Source organism: Microtus pennsylvanicus, chromosome 2 (genome assembly GCF_037038515.1).
Source record: "Microtus pennsylvanicus isolate mMicPen1 chromosome 2, mMicPen1.hap1, whole genome shotgun sequence".
NCBI lineage: Eukaryota > Metazoa > Chordata > Mammalia > Rodentia > Cricetidae > Microtus > Microtus pennsylvanicus.
The window spans coordinates 30,892,657-30,920,595 of NC_134580.1; the positions used below are offsets into that span (position 1 = coordinate 30,892,657).

General features: G+C 47.8%; 1 protein-coding gene across 1 annotated transcript in view; it reads left to right on the plus strand.

Moving 5' to 3' along the window:
* Slc4a8 (solute carrier family 4 member 8) overlaps positions 1–27,939 on the plus strand; it is a 147,236-nt gene that overhangs the window by 104,402 nt on the left and 14,895 nt on the right. Inside the window, exons 7-21 of the mRNA XM_075960704.1 lie at positions 60–151; positions 1,093–1,250; positions 2,042–2,129; positions 3,155–3,301; positions 4,244–4,344; positions 9,388–9,562; positions 10,335–10,468; positions 11,724–11,969; positions 13,321–13,426; positions 14,495–14,656; positions 20,537–20,650; positions 23,038–23,199; positions 23,959–24,210; positions 26,532–26,600; positions 27,759–27,932. Of these exons, the coding sequence (XP_075816819.1) occupies positions 60–151; positions 1,093–1,250; positions 2,042–2,129; positions 3,155–3,301; positions 4,244–4,344; positions 9,388–9,562; positions 10,335–10,468; positions 11,724–11,969; positions 13,321–13,426; positions 14,495–14,656; positions 20,537–20,650; positions 23,038–23,199; positions 23,959–24,210; positions 26,532–26,600; positions 27,759–27,932 (2,180 nt within the window). The remainder of the gene's footprint in view (positions 1–59; positions 152–1,092; positions 1,251–2,041; positions 2,130–3,154; positions 3,302–4,243; positions 4,345–9,387; positions 9,563–10,334; positions 10,469–11,723; positions 11,970–13,320; positions 13,427–14,494; positions 14,657–20,536; positions 20,651–23,037; positions 23,200–23,958; positions 24,211–26,531; positions 26,601–27,758; positions 27,933–27,939) is intronic.

Below are 27,939 nucleotides of genomic sequence, written 5' to 3' on the forward strand. Positions count from 1 at the left end.
GATCTGAGGGGAAGGAGGGGCAAGCCCTTGGCAGATTCTGTTTGACTGTCTCCAAATAGGTCAGACTGTTTCTCCTCAGTCTGCTCCAACTACGAGTCTTGAGGTGAAAAACGGAGTGAATTGCGAGCACAGTCCTGTGGATCTAAGCAAGGTGAGGAGACATGGCAGGTTGACTTCTAGACCGAAGGTTGTCTGTAGTGGAGCCCAGGGTCTTCTGGAATCTTTCTGGGGTCTGGTAAGCTCCGACGGCTCATGAGCCTTCCCCAGGAGCAGCACTGCTTCTGTGGAAAGGGACGCCATCTTCCTTGTTGTCTCCCTGTGCACACTCAGCCGGCCGACTCAGCACAGTGAAGGCAGACTCTGCTGAGCCCCACTGCCCTGGCTCCCGGTGCATTAGTGACCCTCTGGCACCTGCTGCCGTGCATCCTTCTCACTCTCGTCACTGCAGTATTTTGCCGCTGCCTCCTAAAGCTCGTGATGTCTGGCTCTTCTTGGAGGGCTGTGGCTGCTGCATCTGATGGAGCAGTCAGTATTTGCAAGGAGAAATAACATGACCCAGAACTCCCGAGGCGCTTCCTCCCAGAGGAGCATGGTGGGGTGGGATGAAAGTTCTCGGACTTAAACTTTGATTCTTGAGGTGGCTCAGTGGCTAAAGGTGTTGCTGCCTGAATTCTACCCTGAAACCCACACAGTGGTGGAGGAACTGATTTTCACAAGGTGTTCTCTGGCTTCCATACATGGACTGCAGCCTGTGTAGACACACACACATACAACACCTACACCCACACACTAAATTACATATAGTTTATATGTGCCATAAATGATAAATGTGTGTGTATGTGCGTGCACACACGTGCATGTATTCTATACTCCATAGTTGTAGTTAGCTTTCTCTCCCTGAATCTTAATCTCTTCCCCCTTTGTTTTTAAATAGTGGACTGATCTGATCTATGATCGCTCCATTCAGGGTTTTTATAAAAATCAAATAAAACAGTGAGGAACTCTTCTGTAACCTTGAGTGATACTTGAAGAGAATGATTGCCAGTGAAGCCGATGGCTCCTAAATTCTCAAAGGCTCCTGGGTACTTTCAGGTGGACCTTCATTTCATGAAAAAAATTCCCACTGGGGCAGAGGCCTCCAATGTCTTGGTTGGAGAGGTGGACACTCTGGACCGTCCCATCGTCGCCTTTGTGAGGCTCTCCCCAGCTGTGCTCCTCTCGGGCCTGACAGAAGTGCCCATCCCAACAAGGTACCTGGGTCCTGCCGCAAGCTGAGTGACCTGTGTGAGCACTGGCGCTAGCAGCTAGTTAGTACCAGAAGTTAGGGTGGGCCGTTCGGAGAGAGTGTTTAAAATTCCTTGGTGAGCTATGAAAGTGGGGGTGAAGGGAGGATGAGGGGTGGGGGGAGTGAGTTCTAAGTTTTAAGGCTGTGACCATGAGTACTGTTGGCCTTGGAAGAAGAGCCCAGGGGAACAGGGAAAGAGCACAGCAAGGTCCAGTGGATTGTCACACCAGGAGGCCTTCGTCTCCAGGGAACTGTCTCTAGGGAAAGGTACTGATGTCTTTCCACAGTGCTGGCAGGACTTGGCTATTTGTGTGCCTCAAGGTGGTGACGTAGTGACTCAGAGCCCCACTGATTATAGAGAGTGCACAGATGTCCAGAACACAATTCACGCTCCTCTCCAGGACTTGGTCATTTCAACTTCTTATCCTTCCCTTTCTCTGTCATTTTCTTAATAGAACAATGGATGGGGATTAGATAACCTTGAATTTACACAGCGGTGCAGTGTTTTGAAAAGACATCCTTTCTATGGCTAGGAACTGTGTCTATGGTAACGCTAAGAAGCCCAGCCAGCCACGTTATTGAATGATGTCTTATTAATAGCTCTGAATGGCGCCTGGCCATAGCAGGCTGATGTTCTTCTTGAAGGTGGTGATGATCTCTGTGTGGTAGTCGGGGCGAGGTTTGCTATTTAGAGTGGATAAAATGTCTCTTCTCCTTCTTTATTTATGTAGCTCCCTCTTTTGTGTGTTTTGGCAGATTTTTGTTTATCTTGCTGGGCCCAGTAGGAAAAGGTCAGCAGTACCACGAGATTGGCAGATCCATGGCCACCATCATGACCGATGAGGTACAGACCACTTCTGCCTTCCATCCACTCATCTCGTAATTAGTGAGCATTTCTCTCTCGCGGAAGCTGTGTGCGTTGTTGGGGATACGATAAGGACTGTGGCAGCATCTGCTGGGAAGCATCCGGGACTTCTCTAGGAGCCATTCAAAGAGAACCACACCCTCTGGGAGACTTTCCTTGCAGTTCCATTGCTTGTTTGTTTATAGACAGGTTCTTAGTAGCCCAGGTTGGCCTTGAACACCTAGTGCTGGGATTATAAGCATGTACCACTATGGCCACTTAACTCTCCCTTTTTTAAGTAATCCAAGATGCAAAGACATCATTTTCTGGGAGAATTATTATTGCCAAGTAAAATGTGTCAACTCATATTTAATGTAGCTCATGAAGCCTGAGTTAACTTTCTAGAAATATAGTTAATTAAGTATGTTGAACTTATTTGTATAAAGAAATACTCCTGTTCCCTGGAAAGAGAGGTTTGCATAAGGTCAGGCTGTGCCCTCGGGCAGTGTCATGTGGAGGTGTCATGGTCACTCTGTACCTGGTGAGGGCTGCTGTGCAGTGGTTCCAAGGCACACATCTGTGCGCTAAGTTCATGTATGGCTGTCCAAGGCACACATCTGTGCGCTAAGTTCATGTGTGATCTCTCTCTGGTCCTTTCACAGATGACCTCCATTAGCAAGACTGTCTATTTTCAGACGTGACTAAGAGAATTTCTGTGTCCTTTCTCCTGTGGAGACAATAAAATGACTTTAAGTGGTGTCTTATCTCCTTGACACTGGGTCTCACTCCGTGAGCCCACCTGGCCTTCCATTTGAGGTGCCCTCCTGCTGTGGTCTGGGGTGTGCCTGGATTCACGGGCACAGGCACCTCAGCACTCTGCATTAGGTTCCTTTAAGCACTAAGTTTTATGTCTTAGATATCCATGCCAGAGATAAAAATCAAGAGGCTGTATCCATTTCTCAGTGGATATCGTTGCAAACACAGTAATGTTGAGTTTTCCTAAGGTTTTTTCCTCCCTTCTGTAGATTTTTCATGATGTGGCATATAAAGCCAAGGAGCGAGATGACCTTCTGGCCGGGATAGATGAGTTCCTGGACCAGGTGACTGTGCTCCCTCCAGGGGAGTGGGACCCATCCATTAGAATTGAGCCACCCAAAAATGTCCCTTCCCAGGTAACGTATGCATATAAGCTATTTGTGGCTGCTGTTCTTTCCACAGACAAGCAAAAGTTATGTCTGCTTATGCCAAATATACCAAGACTTGTCCCTATATGGGAGCTCTTGAATGTCAGACTAGGAATAAAAGACTAATCTGTAATAACAGGTAGGCCCTGATGTGATGAGATATCATTGTCTTTTGTTTTGTTGTTGTTGTTGTTGTTTTCTTTTGGTTTTGAGACAGGGTTTCTCTGTAGCTTTGGAGCCTGTCCTGGAAACTAGTTCTTGTAGAACAGGCTGGCCTCGAACTCACAGAGATCCATCTGCCTCTGCCTCCCAAGTGCTGGGATTAAAGGAGTGTGCCAACCCTGCCCGGCTAAAATATCATTGTTAACTGGGAATGGAGTTCTCGCCACACTGGGAAGGACTGATCTAGAGTGAAGGAGGGGAGAGGGAAAGTATTTCCTGGAAATACATTGTATACAAAATATTCAAGTTAAAAAAAAAAACATGGTATAATGAAAGAACAAATAGGTTTCTAGTGGTTCTCTGACATACCGAGGATGGGAAGAGAGCTTCTGTATGTACCAGATGAGGACAGACATTTTTATCCATGTAAATTTGGCCTTCCCAGATGCCCGCCCCTGCTCTTGTCTCTAGTTTACAGAATTGACTGATCTAGGGCAAGATTTTAAAGGTCGGTGAGACAGGGATGTAGAGCTGAAACTGAGGCTTCAGTCATACCTTGTCTCTGGAAAGTTCTAGGTAGGCATCAGATTCTGTTGGGGAAGTTGTTTCCTATATGTAAACACGTGTCTTCCACCCCATGAAAGTCAGTTGCATCAAATCAGCAATGCATGTGGAAGCCATGAACATTTGAACATTTTTCTGGCTTTCAGACGTGGGGGAAGAACAAAGAGATGTCAACTTGACGCATTTTGTGATCTTTGTCAAAAGGAAAAAAGGAAAATGCCTGGAGTCCCGAATGGAAACATTTGCCACATGGAGCCAGAGCCACATGGGGGACACAGTGGACCTGAGCTGGAACGGACTGGGCGGTAAGTTCTGAGACCTGCTCCCTGGGTGCTGCTCGCTGGCAGCCGCTGCGTTAAGGAATGAGGCATCCTTGTCTGTGCTTGGCTTTCAGGTGGGACCATCTACTGCACACATGATGGATGTGTCTAATACTGTATTCATTCATTCATTCATTCATTCATTCAGGTTTGAAATGTTCTGTCTGTCCTCTAGTCCTTTCTAGAAATTGTTTCTTCTGATGTGAGCACACGCTTCCCCTTCCTCGTTTCCTGGTTGTCCCCACTTCTCCTTTATCTCTGCTCAGATGCTAGTCCATTTGGAAAGCCTTCTAGTATTCTCTGTGGCTGAAGTTAGGTCCTTCTACAGTATTGATCTTTAACTCCCTTTCTTACCTCATCATAATTACATACTATACCATATTTCAGTGTTATTCCTTTTTCTGTTTGTTTGGTTTTTTTGTGGGTGGGTGTGTATTTCCTGGTAGACCTTGACTCAAAAAAGTCAAATACTTCCTGTTTTCCTGGCACTCGGCACAGTGCCCAGCGTGAGAGCAGACACACGACGTCTGATGAGTGAATGGATTCTTTTAGCATCATCCCTCCGTGCAGCATGGCGTGGACAAGGTCTGAGTAAATGCGGGGTCATCGCTTCAGGATGAAAAACTCCCCGAGTTAGGAGGATAGCAGTTAAATTAGGTGTGTGTGTCTAAGGGAAAATCTACAATTCCAGGCCAGTGTTGTAAAGACGGGTGTCCTTTATGGTAAGTGACAGTAACTAGTCCACAGACCAGGAAGCTTATATCCCAGGTAGGAAAGAGATAAAAGAGAATGACAATGGCATTGGTGTGGGAGAAGGCTGGACTGGGTCTAGACATTGTGTTTTGTCTACAGAGGATCCAGTGGGTGGGAGTCCTCAGGGCAGGACTCACTGTGGCGATAATTTTCATGTCATCTTCCTCTTTGTTTCTCTCCCTCTAGAAGCTCAGGTGTTTCTGTTTAATTTTTTTTTTATTTTTATTTTTCGAGACAGGGTTTCTCTGTGGTTTTGGAGCCTGTCCTGGAACTAGCTCTTGTAGACCAGGCTGGTCTCGAACTCACAGAGATCCGCCTGCCTCTGCCTCCCAAGTGCTGGGATTAAAGGCGTGCGCCACCACCGCCCGGCTCTGTTTAATTTTTTTAAAAAATATAGTGCATGGCTTATTTTTCTACTCTTGGAAATTCATGGGGAAGTTAGGAAGGGGACAGAGGAATCGGGAGTGGGGATGGCCCTTACGCTGGCACTGTGCTGACAGGAGTACATTTTCTGGCAAGGAAGGATGTGTTGAAGGTAACTGTTCTGGGATAGCATTGGCAGGAAGGAGGAACCCTTGAACTCAGGTGGCTATTGCTAAAGGGAGCAGCCTAAAAGAGAGTTGAACATTTTGTTTCAAGTTGAGAAAGAAGCGTGGGAAATGTGTCTAGCAGCAGTGAGGGGAGCATCCGGAGAGAGGTTCCAGGGCTGCCCCGTAGGGGGCGGGGTCTGAGAGCACCTCAGAGTTACAATGTATCTTTTTGATGTATAACTACATCTGTACCCAGCTGTAGGTGAAGAAGTTGGATTGAGGCCCCACAGTTTTCTCAAACAAGCGTCTGTGCAGAAGTGACATTTCAGGTTTCCTCCAGTCCTGAGGAAAATAGAACATGAGAATCTTGTGTTTAAAATCAGTTCCCTGTGATGCTGTGGGCCACCGCTAGATTGTATTCCAACAGGTATAGGATCCTGGAAATAGTATCTGATTTTCCCATGGAAAACACCAGTGACAGGATTATCACACGCTTCATCACAAACCCAATGATCTTAACTCACAAGTTCAAATAGGATTCGGAAGAGTTCTGCATGTTTCACACAAGGACTTCTGGGTGTGGGAATGCTTGACTGCCCTCTTCCTGAGCTAATGTCATCCTCAGACTACCTAAGGAAGGACAAGAGGGCCATAGCCTTCCTGTCACACTGCCTCTGTGAGAAAGCACAGTTCCATGCCAGCTCTGGCCCCTAACCCACTTAAAGTTATATATAAAAGGTGAATGGGAACCCTGGACATGTTAAGCGTTTCTGGAGCCTTCTGGACTGCATAATCACGAAAATGTGTCTAACTCTTCCCACCGTTTGTTGTGTGGTTCCGAACGCAGATGTCTATTTATGCATATTGTGTTGCAGGACCTCGAGCCAAATGCAGAGACTTAGGGATAGTTATTCATGTTGGGTGAAGAGGGTTGGGAGATGAGGTAGAGGAGACTCGAGGAGCCCGATGACAGTGGGACGCACCCCTCTGCATTCTGTGTCTTCTGACCTTCTGAGCCAGGGTTAAGACCATGTTGTGGACCTTCCTGATGCCGACACAGGAGGGGATATCATGGAAGGAAGCAGGAAGTGTGACGAGACGCTTCCTCTGCAGCAGGGTCCTCTGGGAAGGGGTTTGGGGTAGATTTATATCCCTTATTTGGGATACAAATTTTTGGGAAGGGTTAATGAAAAAAGAATCCAGAGCTGCTGTCTCGATGATCCCCCACGCTTCAAACAGGTTTCTTTCAAAGCACACCAGACAAATGGATGGCTGGCCTGTCCCTAAAGCCCTCCAGGGAAGGGCTCCCTAAGTCAGTGTTCCAGAGCCTAGTGACCCTCTGCACTGGTAAGTCTGCTCTTGCATTGAGCTTAAATTCATCTCTGTGTGCCTCCTGCCCCCAACACTTGAACAGTAAGGATGATGTCAGAGGGAAAGGAAGTTCCAAATATGAAGAGAAGCAGCTATATTATATCTGATCAATGTCTGTATTCTGTTCTGATTTTATGCATGTATGTCTAAAAGAAGTAATCAGTGCTGGGCAGTGGTGGCTCACACCTTTAATCCCAGCACTCGGGAGGCAGAGGCAGGCGGATCTCTGTGAGTTCGAGGCCAGCCTGGTCTACAGAGCTAGTTTCAGGATAGCCAGAGCTGTGTAATAGAGAAATCTTACCTCAAAAATAACTGAAATAATCAGAAATTGTTCTAGTCGTGTCGTTAGTGTGGCCCTGGTGTCTGCCTCTCCCTAGCAGTTCTGGGCAGATGCCTCTCTTTCATATAACTCGTGTGTTATTCGCCTTAATGAAGCCTCCTTGCCCAGAAGTGTGCTGGTCAATGGTGTAGCGTCTCAAGGAGCCTCAGTGAGGTGCATGAGATTCTTTTCCCTTCAAATGGAGGTTTCTGGTGAGAGGTAATCGGCTCCTGGTGCAAGACACTGTTGTAGGAAGGCCCCTGAAACACTTTTATAATGCCCAGATTAATCACTGCCACCGCAAAGGTTCCTGAGGGTCTGTTTGTACAGAGAGAGTAAGACAAAAATGGCACTCTGTTTATAATCAGTCTTTGGTCCCATCCCCAAGGCTGACTTTCAGTGTGCTAGGCCGGATCCTGGAGAGAGCTCTTTTGCCTGAGCTGTTGGCTATACATACCAATGCTAAAGCATGTTCTAGGGTTGACTCTCTTATCACCTCCCAAGACCACAGTCAGATGGTGGTGTTACTGGTATAGTTGGCAGCACAGCCAGAGGAAAACAGTGAGTGAGCAGTTCCACCCTGTGTCCCCTTCTGCACCCCAACCTCAGGCCAGTGCTGTGTAGAGCAGGCTTGCCTGGCTTGTCTCCTGGGTGCAGGTCCTGACCTCTTCCTAATTCCCTGGGCTCTTAGGAGAGGCCAGGGACAGCCACACTGCCCTCCAGTGGAGAAAATGGGTTTGTTGTAGCTTTCTTATGGTCCCTAGCTGTCACCAACATTTTGCCATTTTGTCTCATTTTTTTCCTCTCATTTGTTTTTATGTTTTCTAGATTATTTAAAACTAAATCATCGATATCATTTTCCTGTAAATACCTCAGTATATATCTCCTTTAATAAGGACGTTTCAAAAGCAATTATGCCAATCTCAAGTCTAAAAAGATTAACCATCTCATTACTTGCTGATATAGGATCCAATCAAAGTTTTCACGTACTTGTAGCTTCCCTGTGGTGCTGAGGCCCCGCTTAGGAAATGACTCAGCTGGAAGCGGTGTTCCTCCTCGGTGTGTGTCTTGCTCTTCATTGGCCTCTTCTGGAGGGCTTAAGCTACAGTGGAGCCCTACTGATTCTCCCTCCTGAGTAGCCCTTGAACTTACCATTCCTCCTCTCAGCCCACACTCCCTTCCCGCGGCCACAGGGCAACCACGGGGCGACGGAACATTTGTTGGACGCTGCTCCACTGTTTAAATTCATTAGTAACTTGGCATGCTGTTAGGATTAGGCTCCATCTCCTCAAAACCATTCACATCCTCTGTTACTCAGTTTCTCCAACCTTGTCTGTCAGTTTTTTGCCCTTGTGCTGTTGATCTCTGCTAGCGCCTTGAACCTAACGCATGTTCTCACCTGGGTGTCCCCATGCTGGTCCCTCTGCCTGGTCTGTCTGTCTCCCAGTCCTCCTTTGAGTCCCCGCTGATGCCCCCCCCTAGCCTGCGCTGCCATAGCGCCCATCGTCATTGCTGTCCCCTGCACTGGACTGGTGGTCTGGGAGGACAGGGCTGTGCTGGTCTTGCTCACTGCTGCATCTCCAGTGCCTGGCCCGGTGCCTGGCACTCGTTCTCTTCTGCTCGTCAAGGGCATGCATGAGTCAGTTGTTGTGCAGAGCCCGAGGCAGGGGCTGCTCGGAGGGGAATGTGCATGCATAGAGCTGTATGCCCGGAAAGCCTTAACAACACTGGTAATCTGAGCTGCTTTCGCATTTCCTCTAACGGCTTAGAAATGGAAACTGACGCTAATATTTGCTTTCTTGTTAATTTTTTGAATATTGATAAGTGGGCAATGTGCATACCTAAACTGACTTTTTAATGCTTGGTACACATTCAGTTTTCCCGTACGTCATCCCCTTGATTATAACAGAGTCTATCTGTACCAAAATGATGTGCTTGGGGTGAAGCTGAAGCTAAAACATTCCTGAGCACATGTGAAGTACTCTCAGGTGCGTTCTGCTTATGCCCTTGTGGAGGAGGGACTGCATTAGAGGCCTGTCCACCCTGTCTCTGCAGGCTGTTTGGGGGCTTGGTGCTGGACATCAAGCGGAAGGCTCCCTGGTACTGGAGTGACTACCGGGACGCACTCAGCTTACAGTGTCTGGCCTCCTTTCTGTTCCTGTACTGTGCCTGCATGTCACCTGTTATCACCTTTGGGGGACTGCTTGGAGAAGCCACTGAAGGACGGATAGTAAGAGCTTTCATCATTTCTAGTGGTCTAAAACAAGACTTAAATATTGTGACCCTGAGAGAGACATACATGGATCCACTTAGGAAGGAAAAAAGACAAGATCTCTGGAGTAAACTGGGAGCATGGGGGATGGGAGGATAGAAAGAGAGGGAGAGGGAAAAGGAGTGGAGAAAAAAACAATAATAAAAAATATTGTGGTGGCATCCAAGTTCTTTGGGGGCATCTTCTGTAGTCAGTGCTGAGGAGAATGGATCCTGTGTCCTGAGTGACTGGGTTTTCTGACCTATGATGGAGCCCAGCTCTGCCTCCTGCACACACCCCTGGTGTCATTAACTGGTGCCCAGGAATGTAAATGGACCCACTGATAACATCTGAGAGCAAGATCCAGTGACTGTGTGATAGGTGTTGTGTGATAACATCTGAGAGCAAGATCCAGTGACTGTGTGATAGGTGTTGTGTGATAACATCTGAGAGCAAGACCCAGTGACTGTGTGATAGGTGTTGTGACCGACATGTGTGCTTTCTATATCTTTAAATACTGAACTGAGCTAAAGGACGAAACTCAGTTGAGGAATCATGGCAGATGGTTTGGTACCTGAATTATTAGAGTGGCATTGGTTTGCAAGCGCTCTGGGTTCTGTGTACCCCTCCCTCTTGAGTAGAAGAAATACAAGCAATGACTGTCAAGGCGCGGAGCAGCTAAGTCAGTGTGGGTAAGGCAGCTGTTCTCTGTGGACAGCTATGGACTCTGATTGTTTTTTCTCCTCCTCAGAGTGCAATTGAATCCTTGTTTGGAGCATCCATGACGGGGATCGCCTACTCCTTGTTTGCTGGGCAGCCCCTTACCATCTTGGGGAGCACTGGCCCTGTGCTCGTGTTCGAGAAGATTCTGTTCAAGTTCTGCAAGTAAGACGTTGTTTTTCTGGAAGTTACTGGACGTGGCTGCCATCTGCCAACGCCGAGCACCAGCTCCTGTGCAGGTGCACAGCACACAAACCTGAGGGCCAGGCATCTCTGGCCTGCCGTCCTCCTGCAGCTCTGTAGCCACAGGCCTCCCTCTCTCCAGAGCCTGCCTGGTGACTCCTCACCATTACCAAAAGTCTTTACAGCTTTAGTCTCTTAAATTTATGAGTTTTTGAGATTTATTTATATTTATTCTATGTATGGAGGCATTTTGCCTGCATGTATGCCTGTTCACCATGTTGTGCAGTGCCTATGGAAATCAGAAGAGGGTGTTGGATCCTCTGGAACTGGAGTTGCAAGTGGTTGTGAGCTACCCACTTGGGAGCTGGGAATCAAATCTAGGCCCTCTAGAATTGAAGCCAGTGCTCTTAACCATTAAACCGTCTCTCCAGCTCTATTTATTTATTCTGAGCTAAGGTCTTTTTGTGTAGCCCGGGCTGGCCGGGAGCTGTGTAGCCCAGGCTGGCCTTGCACTCATATTCCTCTTACCGTGACTCCGAGTGCTGGATCGCGGGCTGCATCACCATTGCCCAGGTGGGCTTTTTGTCTGTTTGTTTGTTTGTTTGAGATACAAGGTCTCTGTAGCTTTGGAGCCTGTCCTGGAACTAGCTCTTGTAGACCAGGCTGGCCTTGAACTCACAGAGATCTGCCTGCCTCTGCCTCCCGTGTTCTGGGATTAAAAGTGTGAGCTACCACCGCCCAGCATACTTTTTAATTTTTAAGAAAACCATCTTAACTGATTCTGACTCCTTCCCTTTTATATTTTAGAATAATTTTAAATTGGGTCTACTGTCCTTTCTTCATCTTCTGTTTGTGGATGTGTTGGGCCTGACAGTGCTCTGGTTTCCACCCTGTAAGACCCTTTCCCCACATTGTATTAGAAGTAGAAATACATGGGACCTGAGCCAGCCCCGTCTTCCCATTCACAACCACGCTTATAATCAATCACATTGGGTAGTAACGGTAGAATGATTTATTGCAGATGCAGTGTTTTCTTCCTTCTCTGTTTTCTGTGCCTTTGCCTGGCAAACAGCTCCAGTGAAGATGTTGAACACGTTGTCCTAGGGCTTTACTGCGGCGTGCAGTACTTGCAGCCTTAGGGACAAAGGGTTGCAGTGCTGGTGTGGATAAGCTGAGCCGGCCCTTTGTCTCTCGGTGCCTCCCTTCCGTGTTCTTCACGAGCTCCGGTGTTTTGCAGGGACTATGCCCTTTCGTACCTCTCCCTGCGAGCCTGTATCGGGCTGTGGACTGCCTTCCTGTGTATTGTTCTTGTGGCCACTGACGCCAGTTCCCTCGTCTGCTACATCACCCGCTTCACCGAAGAAGCATTTGCCTCCCTGATTTGCATTATTTTCATCTATGAAGCAATAGAAAAGCTGATTCACCTGGCAGAGACCTACCCCATCCACATGCACAGCCAGCTGGACCACCTTAGCCTCTATTAGTAAGTGTGCTTCCTGCCTTTCTTCATTCCCCGGCCTCCACTTACAGAATTGGGAACTTTCTCTTTACCAAGACATGGTAATCAAGTAATTTACACTGCTACATATTTATCATTGTAATGCATGTGTTTAAGTATTAATTTATCTTGATCATGTTCACCCCAATATACTTTCCTTTATATTCCTCCACCCTGTCACCTTCCACTGATCTTTTTCTTCTGTCCAAACCAGTCCTCCTCCTTTCATGTCTTCATGTGTGTGTGTGAGTATATGCATGCGTGCATAAGTGTGTGTGTGTGTGTGTGTGTGTGTGTGTGAGAGAGAGAGAGAGAGAGAGAGAGAGAGAGAGACCGACCCACTGAGTTTGATTGGGGTTGCTCACATGAACATGGGTTACTGACAAGGACACAGACCTTTTGCCAATGGTTAGGCCACTGAAGAAATTGTCATCCTTTTTTTCTAGCAGCCTGCCACTTTGTTTGGCATGGAGTCTCTGTTGTTTGACACTGTGTTCCCAGCCAGCTGACCTGCAGGTTCCAGGTCCTCTGTCTCCACGTTATCTTCATCATTGGTGCGAGAGATGGCAGCTGCACGCAGCATTTCTAGGTGTCTAGATCTAGAGGTTTAAACTCAGGCTCTCATGCTTGTATAGCAAGCAAGCACTTTGCCCACTCAGCTAGCTACCTTCCCAGCCTTGAGACTGATTTTCCTTTAAATCAAAATGTAGTTTTGTGACTTCTTTCTGCTGAGATCTGAACTTTAATTCTGTTATAAAAGGCGTGGTTTCTAAAAGCACAGGTGAAGCAATGGTGGTGAGAATGGCAGTCAGTTGGCCATACTGATGCAAGGCATGCTGAGGCTGGGAGGCAGCATGGTGCCCTGCAGGCCACTGTGCCTAACCTGGACGGATGAGAGAGGAGGGAGGGAACACTGGAGCAGCCAGGCCTGGCTCAGCTGGAGCAAGCAGGAAACACTGGGTATGGGAGGCACACTCCAGGAGGTGCTGATGTTTGCACAGAAGCATGGGGTCAAACCCTCGCTATGCAGACTGATTCACAGCAAGAGCGTAAGAGATAGAAACTAAACAAGGAACCTCCCTGGCTTATTGTGGGCATATCGCATGGCCGGCATAGATTGTCCATACCATTTTACCCAAGGCTTACATGCTGACTGAGTGGAACACACCTTTAGTCATGACCAACTGAAAATCGGTGTGTGGTTGTGTTGATAAATTGTCTTCAACCAATAGGACCCATCTTCAAGATCTGAAGTGTATGAGAAATAGATAGCTCTGACAGAGCCTTTAACCTAGGCATGGCAGCTTCCATTAGGGGTGTTTTCATCTTTCCCTAGCTGCAGGTGCACGCTCCCGGAGAATCCAAACAACCATACTTTACGGTACTGGAAGGACCACAACATCGTGACCACAGAAGTGAACTGGCCGAACCTGACTGTTAGTGTAAGTCTGGGGATGGGCAGGTCCTCTGTTGTGACCACCGGGTCGATAAAGGACTTCTAGATTGAGGTAGAGCAACCCTTTGCCGGACCCTGGCATTTAAGCTTAAGCCAGGTTCAGTGACATTCACCTATAACCTTGGGAGCCCGAGGTAGGGACACTGTAAGTTTAAGGCCACTAGGGCTGTGCAGAGAGACCCATCTGGGGGCTTAAGAAGAACCATTTTGATCATATAAGCTGTAACTGTGTGGGGGCGCATTGATTAGCTCTGTTTCATCATATTGATATATTTAGAGATCTCTTTTTCTTTATCATGCTAAAATTGATACGTTTTATTTATTAATCTCTGTAGCGTCCTTTGGGGGAACAGTTGGCTGGTACACATTCTGCCACATGAACTCAAGAGTTACCTCTTGTGTTTATTTTTGAAAACTGCCTTGGGATTTGTAAGAATTTATAAGATATACTTGGAAGAAAAACTGGTCTATTATTGTGACCGTGTTTGCCCCTCCAGTGACATGGGTTTCTTTAAGATTTTTAAGATGACTTTTATACTCTGAACTGTTGCATTTCCCATTAGTGTGTGCTCATTTCTTACCAGATTCTCTCTGTGACATTTAGAAAATTTGCTACTAATGGCAGTGATAGCTTTATTTCATTTCTTTGTTTTATACAAGCATGATGGCTGATTTTCATTAAAAAAAAAACTCACAAAAATGAATGAAAACATAGGGACAAGGGCAGGTCCAGACTCTGTGTAGCTGGAAAAATATTTAAGTTTCAAAGGTTATCTAATAAGAATAATACCACCTAAGTTCTTCCCAGAGCCTCAGAAGTGTTTGTTCCAGACAGTTCTAACTTTATGCCTAAGTGTGTTGGTTAGGACCACCCAGTGGTCTTGACAGGGACCTGCTAGTGAGGGCCCTAGCTGCATGGTGGTCACGTGGCCAGTGCTGGTGGCCTCTGCTTGCCTGCAGCCATGGGATGGCAGTGCATGGTGAGCTGGGAAGGTGGCAGCTGTTTGCCCCCATGTGCCAGCCATTTTGTAACCCAGAATTCTTGTTCCTCCAGGAATGCCAGGAGATGCACGGAGAGTTCGTGGGCTCGGCGTGTGCTCATCATGGACCCTACACTCCTGATGTGCTCTTTTGGTCCTGTATTCTCTTCTTCACCACCTTCATCCTCTCAAGCACCTTAAAGACATTTAAGACGAGCCGCTATTTCCCGACCAAAGTAAGTAGCTGCTCAGACGTTGCTTTTGTGTTAGGATTCTAACTACAGAACTGACTCTCAGCTCCATGCTGCTGTGGAGATTGGCAGCATGGAGCGTACCAGCTTTCCTGATAAGCTGCACGGGGGCAGGGTTTTCCAGTGCGTGGCAGCCTCCTTCACAGCTCCGTGGTATGGAGTGAGGATGCCTAAAGCCTTTCTGATTGAAAAGGACCGGGTAGGTTGAAGGTGGTGGTACTGTCCCCTTCTTGGTTCCAGAAGGCTGTTCAAGTTCGTGTCTGAGATTCTGAGACACATGGGATATAAAACTAGAGCTTGCATGTTGGAGAGATTGACTTATGTTCTGTAAAGGACCCAGAAGCCCCTTCCTAGGCATGGTTCCTGACATAGGTTACAAACTCTGTGGCTGCAGGAACCAGCCCGGGCTGGTCTTTGTCTTGGATTCCTTCCCTGACCATCTGAAGCCTCAAGAGCCATTGTTCATGTCCCAGGCAGGATTTCTGCTGGTTCAGGCAGAGCAGAGCTAGAGGCCCGAGTTGAGCAGCCGTGTGAGCCATGGCTTCAGCCAGTCCACCGTTTAGGCACATCCACATACTAGAGTATGGGGGAGGGAGGCTCGGTTGTTTACCATGATTAAATCCATGTTTAATCCATGTTTAAAGCCCATTCACAGGCGTTAGTGAGTTTGCAGAGTAGCTGAGGGAAGCAACACATTAATAAGTTCACAGTCTGTTTCCTATCTAGACAAATAGTTGACAAGTGGCTGCTAGAACCTGACCAGTTGCCAAGCCTGGGTAAGTGTGGGGTGGTCAGGGTCTGAGTACTCAGAGAATGCACAGAACAGTGAGGGATGAACAAAACCATGGAGAGTGTGCTTCAGATCTGAGGCCTCAGAGAAAAGGGACATTAGTAATGATGCTGTGTGTGCCAAGATGTCTTTACCTCCTCTCTGTGGGGAGCTGAGACCAGGGTTCTTGTCCCTATCTGTTATTAAAGCTCATCTAAGCTCTAAAATGGGGTGATCCTCTTGGGATAGGCCTTAAAATGAATGGGAATACATGCGCACAAACACATACAATACACACATAAACACACACCACACACACAAGCACACGCATGTATATACTACTAAATGCACACAAATACACACATACCACACACACATAAATGCATACATATCACAAACATGCACACACGATACATGTGCAGGTGTACACACACCACACACACAGACACAAACAAGAAATAAGCTTTATTGGAAAAAATGAAACAGGAAAGAAGTCATGGGGGAGGGGATGGCAAGTTTTCAGTGGTACCATAAGGGTGTTAGCAGTGCTGAGAGGACTCTGTCCAACAAAGCTCTAGCCTGAGGTGTTTGAGTTAAAGCCAGTCCTTGACTACACTGTTATTCCCCAGAAGGCCCTGAGCATAGCTCGCCTGGGGAACTACATTTCCTAGGAGCCCCTAGTGTTCCACGCAAAGGCTGCGCAGGCGCAGAACGTGGTGTTTGATGTGAAAGACCCTCCAAGAGTGTCTTTTCTCTGGGGAGATCCTTCCCAAGGAACAGCGAGACCACTTGTACGGATGCAAACAGCAAGAGGTTTATTCAGATACACAGGTACCTGGGGCAACAAAGTCTCTCGGAGGACTTGTGCGCCTTCAGGTCGGGGTAATGGGTTTATATATGTTTTGGGGAGCAAAAAGCGCGGTACAGAAGCGAGAAGTGTAGTTACAGGGTTTTCATTGGTCAGTTTGAATGTGGCCGAGTTCAGGTCAGGACAAGGTCCCTTAGTTCCCGAAAATTCAGATATGGGCTGCCTTGGCTCTTATCTAGGGCAGACATGGTGTCTTCCTCAGTATTCACCGTTCCTCCCCACCTGGGACAGAGGACACCCAGCCACATTCTCGGTATTCCCCTTCCTCCCGGCCCAGCCACAGGTGTCTCTATCTCGTTTTGGCAGCTTCTAAACTGCCCTTTGTTTAAACCCTGAATATTCAGTACAAGCCTTGCAAAATGGTGTTACCGGTGCTAAGTTGTTTAACAAGCTGGGCGGGGGGGTCTTTCATCTGGTGCTAAGCTGCTTAGCAAGCTGGACGGGGGTCTTTCAGATGCACGTGAGTGGGGAACCCTTTAAAAGCTGGAAAGCCATCTGTTCGTTCTCTTTTCCCCTTCTCTCCCTCATGCTGCAATAAAGCTCGCGCTCCACGTGGGTTTTGTTGCGTCCTCCTTTCGGGAGGTAAGTTATTAGACAGGATCATAAAAATGTCGTGGAAAGTAAGGTTGTAGGATTGAGTAATATATTTAAATTCTTTTATAAAAGTGGTAGGATTAGATGTATAGGACCCAAGTAATTTGGCTATATGGGAAAGTTCCGACAGGGAAAACGGAACACAAACCCTAACCAACCCATCTGCACCAGCCACCTCCCGCAGCGGCAGGATGGCAGCAGGCTTGGCTTGGTTAGGATTAGGCTCCGTGGCGGCACGTGAACGCGTGAGCGGAGGGCCGGCGCGAGAGGGAGAGGAAGGGGAACTTGCAGGGCTTTGGAAGACCGAGGAGGCGGAGTAGGGTGGGAGGGAGATGGGGAGGATGAATCTGAAGAGACTTCTGATGACTTATATGACCTATGACGAGGAGAGGGGGGATGGAAGGAAGCAGAGCCTGAGGAGCCGGATGGAGACCTGCTGGCAGAAGAAGGGTGTTTAAGTGAGACTCTTTTAGATCTGGAATAGGATTTGGGTGGGGTCTCCGGGGACCTAGAAGGAGAAAGGTTAGGTGAGGTTCTCTTATGCCTGGACCTGGAAGATTTACGTGGGACTTCTGGAGACCTAGAACTGAAAGGTTTACGTGAGGTATCATAGTGAGAAAGCTCAGGTGAGGGCTTTGTATGCCTGGAAGAAACTTTGGAAGAAGAAGGCTTAGGTGAGGTGTCGCTTGATCGGGCAGAGCGGGAGGAGGTGACTCTCGGAGACGAGAGGGGAGGTAGAGGTTCGTCCGCAGGGTCCATGGCAGGAGCAGAGGGTTCCTGGAGGGACGGCATTGCTAAGACCATGTGGGCAGGTGAACCGTGAGCAGCAGCAGAGAGGTCAGTTTTAAGGGCCATGTAAAAGAACGCCATTATATACATCATTTCTTTCCACTTAGCTGAACGGTGGCAATAGAATATCGGGGTCAAAGGAGCCATGAGGAGGCCATTTAAAATTTCCGTCTAATGAATATTTTGGCCATGTTTTTGAGCAGAGACGGATAAGTGTAGATAACTTAATGGAAGGAATTAGGGCATGAGGCTGAAGAGCTTCCAAAAGCTGTCCTAGGGGAGAGGATGGGGGAACTGTTTTTGAAGGCTTAGCACCCATGGCTAGAACCGTGGAAACACCCGCAAAAGACACCCAAAAGATTTCACGAACACTGGCAAGCCCTGGACACAGGCGTCCGAGTGACCAGGGGGCAGTGTTATAGCCTGACTGAACCATCCTAGCCTCCGACAGGAAGGAAGTCCCGGGTAGGAGGGAACAGTTAGGCCTGAAGGCCGCCCATTGCAGCCGAAGCGCTCATACCGTAGTGAGCCTTAGGCAGAGAGGACAGAAAAAGAGCAGAAAGAAGAGGTGAGAACTGGAAGCTTCCAGGCGCAGGTGAAAACACGGGTCCAGCCGAGGGTGGAGGGCCGGAGGGGCGGGTGTGTGAGTGTTAGCACCCCAGAGAAAGCCGGGGGCTCAACCAGACAATTTCCGGGTTAGAGGGAAGCCGGGAGCTCAATTTCCGGGCGAGAGGGGCAGTTCAGATAGCCGAAAGGGGAAACTCACGATTGAGCTTTGGGCCACTTTCAGGCAGGTGGACTACTTGGGTCTTGTTCTGGAGCGGTCCTCGGTCCTGATCGTGCCTTGGAGCGAGGAGGGAATTCTGGGCAAAGCCGAAGCTCTGGCCCCGAGTGGAGATCTGGGGCGGACGGGTCTCCCGAGTCGTTTTGGCACCAATGTTCTTCTGTTCTGTCTGCTTCTTGCTTGCTCTTCTTGTTTACGAAAGGAGGACGCAACAAAACCCACGTGGAGCACGAGCTTTATTGCAGCATGAGGGAGAGAAGGGGAAAAGAGAACAAACAGACGGCTTTCCAGCTTTTAAAGGGTTCACCACGCACGTGCATCAAACACCACGTTCTGCGCCTGCGCAGCCTTTGCGTGGAACACTAGGGGCTCCTAGGAAATGTAGTTTCCCAGGCGAGCTACGCTCAGGGGCCTTCTGGGGAATAACATACACCACAGAAAAGAATTTCAGATGAGCTGGCGTGAACAAAATTGGTGAGTTTATTTAAAGTATTTAGACATGGCCTTGTAGGGCAAGGACAGTACACACTGAAGACAAGCCGATGCCCTTAATTACGTGCAGAGTCACACTTAGATGCCGTTAGTGGCATATAATAAGTTACTGTACTCACAGGGTATAATTCACAGCAAGGTTTGAGGATTGAAACTTAAAAATTAAGTAAAAGCTTATTAGGCCTCTGGGAGATAGCTTCATTAGTAAAGTGCTTGCCTTGTAAACATGAGACCGTGGTGGTAAAAAAACGTGAACTCAGGTAAAAAGGCCCAGTGTCATGGCGCACACTTGTGATTCTAGTTGTAGGAAGGTGTAGACGGGTCCCTGGGGCTTGCTGGCGACCACTCTAGCCTAACTGGTGGGCTCCAGGCTCCCTGTCTCAGAGCGGGTGATGGTGCTTCTAAAGGGTGCCCAAGGGTGACCTCTGGTTCTCCAGTACACGTGCACATATATGCACATGTACCCATGTGTGAGTTCATAAACAAAACAACAACAAGCTGGTTTACTTAAAAATTCTCCGAAAGTATTGTCTTTTATATGAGATTGTGAGGTTGTGCCCTGTGGTGCACTGTTTAGATGTAGGGCCAAGCGAGGAGTGCTGATGTAGTTGACACCCCAGCCTGCAGACATTCAGGCCCTCTTGTCTTTATTTTTATTTTATTTTTTTTAATTTTTTTCTTTTTTATTTATTTATTTATTATGTCTGTGTGCCTGCAGGCCAGAAGAGGGCACCAGACCCCATTACAGGTGGTTGTGAGCCACCATGTGGTTGCTGGAAATTAAACTCAGGACCTTTGGAAGAGCAGGCAATGCTCTTAACCTCTGAGCCATCTCTCCAGCCCAGGTCCCTCTTGTCTTCACAGCTTCAGGAACACCAGCACTCTCTGCAGGCGAATTCCAGAGTGGGCGGATCTCTCCCTTCCAGTGTCCCCTTAGAGTCCCTGTCTTTTTCTCCTGTCTCAAGAAAAAAAAGAGTGTTTGAGTTAAACTGCAGGGGACTTGAGTTCGCAGAGGTCACTGGCAGAAGCCTAGTCAGGCCAAGATGCGGAGGGGGAGCGAGCTGGGCTGGCGTCAGAGCTGGCATGAGAGCGGCACACTAAAGGGAGGAGGCTAGAGCAGCATGAACAGGTGGGACAGCACTGGAGGGCAAAGGTGAAGCAGTTACCCCACTGAGAGATGGCAGGGACTGTGGCCGAGTGTGGGCACAGCTGGGGTGACAAGTCAGGCTCAGGTTCTGGGCATGTTCTGAATATTGGCTGATAGGCCCTGTGGATGGAGTGGATGGATCCAGGATGTGGGGAGGACGTTAAGGTGCTGCTGCTAAGACAACCTCGGCCGGACCTGTGCACCCCAGTCGGGGCTCTCTAGAGACTGGTCTTGATACATTAGATGTGGATGTGGTCAGAGGTTTGTTGCTCCATATTAAGCACACAAACGTTGTGCATCACTTTGAGTATACTAAAATAGTCTTGATTAACTAGTTTGTGTAGTTCAGCTGCTAAGTGTTTTCTGAGGAACAGTAGCTCTTGAGGTGCTAACTTCTCTGCTCTGATTCTTTCTCACGCCAGGCACGCTCCATGGTGAGCGACTTTGCCGTCTTCCTCACCATCTTCACAATGGTGATCATCGACTTCTTGATTGGAGTCCCATCGCCAAAGCTTCAGGTTCCCAGTGTGTTCAAGGTGCGTAGATCCTGAGTGTAGATGGGTCTGAAGTTGAGCTCAAAGGTCCAGTAGGCAAAAGGTAATGTGTGTTGTTATGAATACCTGCCCTGCTAAGCTTTAGTTGAATGGAAAATGCCATTTCCATAAAGATGTGCTGGTGGAGAGGTGGCCCCAGGAGCACTTGGGTGATGCTTCACAGAGCTCCAACTTTAAGGAACTGGGAAGGAGGAAAAATGACGTAAGACCTAAGAAGATCTTGTTTGGAGTCCAGGGCTCCTGCTAAGCCATCAGGACATCTCTTCAACCATATTTTACGTTTGTTTATTTATAATCCATAGCAGTTTAACAGCTCATATGCAAACCGAAATTCTGCTGATTCATTGGGATCCCAACTCTATTTCAGTGCAAGGGTTATAAGCAGACGAGACTGGAGAGCCGAGCTTAGTTAACTCCACAGATCCTCATTGGGTGGAGAAGGCAGAGAGCCTGGATATGCTCAGCTTCTTCAGAAAACTCCAGAGCAGGAGGGGCTGAGGATGGCAGGAAGACAGACGGTAGTAGAGGCGGTTCTCGAGGCTCCACGGCGCACTCCTTAATCCCAGCATTCGGGAGACAGAGGCAGGCAGGTCTCTGTGAATTTGAGGCCAGCCTGGTCTATAGAGCTAGTTCCAGGACAGGCAGGGATACTCCATAGTGAGCAACTTTGCCCTCTTCCTCTCTATAAGGACTCTCTCTCTCTCCCTCTCTTTTGTCTGTTTAATTTTGTTAAACTTGTTAAAATGCTGAAAGGGTTAAGAAACTCCTCCAAGGGCATGGTGTTCTTATGCCTGTGTGAATGGTCACTATCAGCTTTGTCTCTAATACCTAGCTGGCTACAGGACAAATAGATTTTGTATAAAAGCAGGCAAATTTGGAGCATTAAGCAGTCCTTGGGGAAGTTCTATGGTGCACAGGCTTAAGACCTGAGTTGATTTCTGGGACCTCTGGGAGGCAGGAGAAGATCCGAGGAAATGTGGCTGGTACAGACAGCTTAGGAAGCAGAGAAGAAGCAGTCTCTTGCCTTCTCTCCTTACGTAGCCAGCCCCAGCTCCCAAGGCCGGCTGAAGGCTGGCATAGTCACTTCTTATCCACTGGGGACTAGTTCTGTGCTCCGTTCTAGAAAGGAAACGCTGTATTTGCAGACAGCCTGTGTGCAAGCGCCTCTGTTCTTCCAGCATCTCTAGACCGCTCTTAGCTACAGCAGTTGCGTGCTGTTACCCTGCAGTGTTAGAGAGCAGTGTAACCCAGCTGATGGAGTCGACAGAGATAGCAGGCCCGGCTGAGCGACCACCTATAATATCATTAAAGCATTAGCAAGCTTCCGTGGTGGCCTGAGAACTTAACTACTACCTATGCCTACATAGTCTTACTATGGAAACAGAGGTTGTAAAGTTTTAGAATTATTTAACTAATTCAAAATCCAGGACTTCCCAGCATTACTGAAGAGTTCTTTAATCCAAGTGTCGTAACTAATGTAGCAGCCAAATGCTCCAGACATAGCGATCTCTCTTGTATTTGCTGAGTTTGGGGTCATTCTCCTCCGGTACCATTTGTCTGTTCTTGGTGTGCACCAAGGGTGGGGCTCGGAGTTTGAACAAATGCTTAGAAAGCCATTGAAGGGCTGGAGAGATGGCTCAGTGGTTAAGAGCATTGCCTGCTTTTCCAAAGGTCCTGAGTTCAATTCCCAGCAACCACATGGTGGCTCACAACCATCTGTAAAGAGGTCTGGCGCCCTCTTCTGGCCTTCAGGCATACAGACAGAATATTGTATACATAATAAATAAATAAATATTAAAAAAAAGCCATTGAAAGAGGGTCCTAGGTCAGACATCCCCAAGCTCTGGGACTCTTTAAGTCTCCAGTTCCTGGGCTCCTTTTCACCTCTGCTGAGGGCTGATGGACAAAAATCGTAGTGACCAGGGTCCACATGGCTGTTGTTTGTACTTCAGATAGTCCTCAGCTCCGGGAGGAGTGGCGAGAATCATCCGCATTACGGACATTTGTCTCGGGAAGTCATTTTATTTTAAACAACAGATTTAGTTACTAATAAATTTACTTGGACTGACATTGAGATAAAGTTGCTTTCTCTGCACTTGGGGACTTGGGGAATAAATAGAAGGCCATGTAGGATTAAGGAATATTCCACAGGAAGCTGTTAAGTGATGATTGATTGCTGAGGGGGATTTGGGGGAAAAGGCCAGAGATTTCCTCAGGGGTTGCTGTATTTCATGTTTTGTTTTGTTTTTCTAAGGATTTTCATTCAAATGAGAACAAAAAGAAGAGTAGACTAATGATTAAGCTTGGTTTGTTTTGCTCGAATCTCCAGAGTTAAGATGCAAAAATCCAGCTTGTTTTTAATCTCTCAGCCAACACGGGATGACCGGGGATGGTTTGTTAGTCCCGTCGGCCCTAACCCCTGGTGGACCGTGATAGCTGCGGTTATCCCGGCTCTCCTCTGCACTATCCTGATATTCATGGACCAGCAGATCACCGCCGTCATCATTAACAGGAAGGAGCATAAGCTCAAGGTAACCAGAGCTTCCAATCTGGACAGCTGAAATGGCAGCTTCTTAATGTTTGTATTTTAGGATAGGCCTGGCTCTACCAGGAACTGAACTGAATAAAGTCTCAGAAGGGCTTTTCATTGCTGGAGGTGAGAACAGTGGACCCTGAGATGTGGTGTGGGAGGAGTGTGGACTCAGTACTCCCCTCTCAGACTGTGTAGAGATGGGTGGCCCGAGGTCCTGCTGGTCCTAAATAGCTACACTTCTGAATCAACAACCAAATAGCTTTTCCAGGAGCAAGATTTCTCCCGCTGAGATCCAGCGTGAGGCTTTAAGATGAATCTTGAGTTTAGGATTACAGACTAGGGTTAGCTCTGACTCCCATATTAGTGAGATGCCACACGCCTTCTATCTCTATGGCAAAATCCAGACTTAGCAAGGATGGGGACGGTGTCCAAGAGCTCAATAAAAGCGTTGCTCTCTAGTATCTAGAATGGTCACTATGTGGCTTGCTTTCTGCTGCTCTTCTAGAGGAGGCTGGTTTTGAATCTGTGAGACTCAGGCAAAGGAAGCTGGAGGCCACTGTATAAAGACCAGATATTTGCATATATATAGGACAAACCAAACTTCCCTTTTTCTTCTGTTTCCTCCTAACTGGGAGGGCTATAAGAATTCTCCAGACTCTTTCCCTTACACTCCTGATAGCTTTGAGTCTGAAGCCTTTAGCTCACCGTTACACGACCTGCTTCAGCCGGCTCACTGAAGGTGCCTGTTTCCCCACAGAAAGGCTGTGGCTACCATCTGGACTTGCTGATGGTGGCCGTCATGCTGGGCGTCTGTTCCATCATGGGGCTGCCTTGGTTTGTGGCTGCGACTGTCCTGTCCATCACGCATGTGAACAGCCTCAAGCTGGAGTCTGAGTGTTCTGCTCCTGGGGAACAGCCCAAGTTCCTGGGCATCCGAGAGCAGAGAGTTACAGGCCTTATGATCTTCGTGCTGATGGGCTGCTCGGTCTTCATGACGGCTGTCTTAAAGGTAATCAGTCATTGAGGGTCTTTGTGCCAGGAACCCTGCTGGGGATGCAGTGGCTCCGATATATAAATATGCAGATCCCTGCCCCGGAAGAGTTCATCCTTGTGAGTAAGGCCATTAAATATGCTTAAGAAAACAAACATGGTAATTATAAAATGTAATAAGTCATCTGATGGACTACTGTCTAGCCATTTTCTTTCTTTTTTGAATAGGTCCCTTCATGTTGGAGGACCAACCCAGGGCCTCTGCATGCAAAGCAAACACTGTGTGCTGAGCCTTGTCCCAGCCCTTCTTACTCCTGGGATTTTTTTTTATACAGGTCTTATATGGCCCTGGCTGGCTAAAACTCACTATGTAGACTAGGCTGGCCTTGAACTTGTGGCAGTTGTCCTGCCTCTGCCTCTTGATTGACAGGATTGTAGATATTATTCTAGTATGTTTTTTTTACTGCTGTGATAAAGACAATGACCAAAAACCACTTGGGGAGGAAAGGGTTTATTTCACCTTGTACTTCTAGGTAACAGTCCATCATGAAGGAAAGGCAGGGTGGAACTGAAGTAGAAACCATGTGGCATATTGGCTCATACGCTGGTCCATGCCCAGCTGACCTTCTTATACAATCCGGGCCCATTTGCCTAGGGATGCTGCTGCCCACAGTAGGCTCCACAGTAATCATTAACCAAGATATGCCCACAGGCTGTTCTTTACTGACATTTCCTCTTTCCAGGTGACTCTTAAGTTTTATCAGGTTGGTAATAGACTCAGCGGCACAGACAACCGTCCAGCAGTGCTGCAGACTCGTCAGCAGACCAGGATGTCACTCTAGAGTGGGGTAACACGAGAATCCAGTGTGGACTCTGTAACCCCAGGAGGAGTCGGGTTGTTCTTTAGCCCAGGGTAAAAGCAAACCGAGAGACTAGGCATACAGGAAGCTGGGCTCAGCACTGCAGAAGCCAGGCAGGGTGGGGACGTGGTAGAGGTAGGAAAATCATGTTTAAGACCTTCCTTCTGTGCACAGCAAATTCAAGGCCAACTGTGTGGAAGCTGAAAGACATGATGTGACAGGAAAGCCACGTTCACATGCTGTGTCCACCACGTAAAAACCCAGCATGACAACATGTTCTCAGCTAGTTTCCTCTCTGCTGCCCTCAAGTCTCTAGGTCAATAAAAATGAATTTTTTATAGTTTGTGGCAAAATGCATTAAGTTTCTGAGGAGGTACCTGACAATGAATATGGAAGATTTAAATCACAACAGTGATGTATGTGTTTGCATTTGACCACACATGTGTATGTGCATGTGTATGCATGTGCGTGCACATGACCACAAGTGTGTGTACATGAGCACAATGTGTATGTGTATACATGTGTGTGTGCATGTGTATGCATGTGTGTGCACATGACCACAAGTGTGTGCGTGTATGTTTATGTATATATGTGCATGCACATGACCACAGTGTGTGTACATGAGCACAATGTGTACGTGTATACATGTGTGTGCACATGTGTATGCATGTGTGTGTACATGACCACAGTGTGTGTACATGAGCACAATGTATACATGTGTGTGCACATGTGTGCACGTGTGTGTGCATGTGTGTGCACATGACCGCAAGTGTGTGTGTATGTTTATGTATATATGTGCGTGCACATGACCACAAGTGTGTGTACATGAGCACGGTGTGTATACATGTGTGTGCACATGACCACAGTGTGTGCACATGACCACAGTGTGTGTACATGAGCACAATGTATACGTGTATACATGTGTGTGCACATGTGTATGCATGTGTGCTTGCACATGATGACTGTGAATGTGTGTGTACATGACCACAAATGTGTGTACATGAGTGTGCATGATCATGAGTGTGTGCACATGACCGTAACTGTGTAGCTACCCCATCTGTGTCCTCATGTTGAGGAAGGAGGATGGTTGGCAGAGGGAGAAGCTGGAGGAGACACGTGTTACATATGGGTAACAATTTCATTTCAAAATAAAAAGATTTTGATCATCATTGACTTATCCTTTTGTTCCCACTTTAATGGAAGGAGGGATTTATGAAGTTGTCTGTGGCTTGCTTTTATGTTCAGAGTTTAAAATGTATATAGATGTACACGGTAGCACAGGCCTTTAACCCAGCACTCTGGAGGCAAAGATGGGCAGGTGTCTGTGAGTTCAAGGCAAGCCTGGTCTACATATTGAGTTCCATGCCAGCTAAGGCCACACAGTAAGACCCTGTCTCAAAAAAAAAAAAAAGAAATAAGACTTGACGGCTTTAAGTCCTGCTGGTGTCCTTCATTTCCTGTCTTGCTCCCTTGTCTGCAGTTTATCCCGATGCCAGTGCTTTATGGAGTTTTCCTCTACATGGGAGTCTCTTCTCTGCATGGAATCCAGGTACTGTGTGGTTCAGCTGGGCCATGGCTCTTGCTATATTCACTTGTCTTGACCAGAGAGGCACAGCCGGTTCCTGAGACATTGGCTAAGAAATGTCTTCAGATATGGGGTACGAAATACGGTCGTGCTGGTGTGAGAGGCCTGTCTGCAGGATGACACGGCTTGATGTCACAGTCGTGTTGTGATTATTTGGCATTAAACCAGGGGTACTTTGTCAAATTCCTGTAGATCAGGACCTGAAACATTATTCAAGAACCAAAGAATGACCAAGATGGCTCAGCAGGAAAGGACTTGCTACCAAGCCCTTAAGATGCTTACTACTAAGCCCAGAAGGCACTTGCTACCAAGCCTGACGAATCTGAGTTCCATCCTTGGAACCTGTGGTTGAAGAAGAGAACCAACTTCTATAAGTCGTCCTTTGACTTCCACATGCATGGTGGTGGAGTGTGTGTGTGTTTGTGGGTGCACATGCTGCAGCAGGCATGTGTAGTCAAAGGACACTTTGCGGAGCTGTTTCTCTCCTTCCACCTTCATATGGATCCCAGGATTTGAACTCAGGTCGTCAGGCTTGCACACCAGCCCTTCTCCTGGACCATCTTTCTAGCCCCAGAACATCATCCTCGATCCAGAATTTGAAGAGGTCTTTTTTGATCTTGTAAATCAGGAGCTTCAAACCTTTCAAAGAAGAAGCAAAAGAGCTGGGTTTGGGAACTTAGGGATTTGTGGAGAGAGAATTTCTTCATTTAAACAGTGTCCTGTTCTGTAGCTCAGTTCGACTGGGGACCCACAGTGTAGCCTAGACTGGCTTCAAACTCGTGGCCAAACTTTTGACCCAGCCTGTCTGTGTAGCCACGCCTGGGTGGAGTTGGTTTTGATAGTACGCTCAAAGGTGCAGTTGGCTTCTGGTCACCCACCTGGGAACACTCTGCAGCTGCAGTGTGTGTATTGGGCGGGGGCTGCACCTGGAACTAGAAAAGGTGGCTTTTCATCTTGACTGCCACTTCCAGGCCTTGGCCAAATCTGTTGTCTCAGAGACCAGTTTCCCTTCTCACCGGGAGAAATGGCCCCAGCTGCTGTGCGCGGCAGGTGTGGGGGCTACCGTGGGCTTGAGGTTCCTAACCAGGGACCTCCAGAGCCAGTGTGTCTTCTTCCTTCCAGTTCTTTGATCGTCTGAAGCTTTTTGGGATGCCTGCAAAACACCAGCCAGATTTCATCTACCTGCGGCACGTGCCCCTGCGGAAAGTCCACCTCTTCACCCTCATCCAGCTCACCTGCCTCGTCCTGCTCTGGGTAATCAAGGCATCGCCAGCTGCCATTGTTTTCCCAATGATGGTAAGGG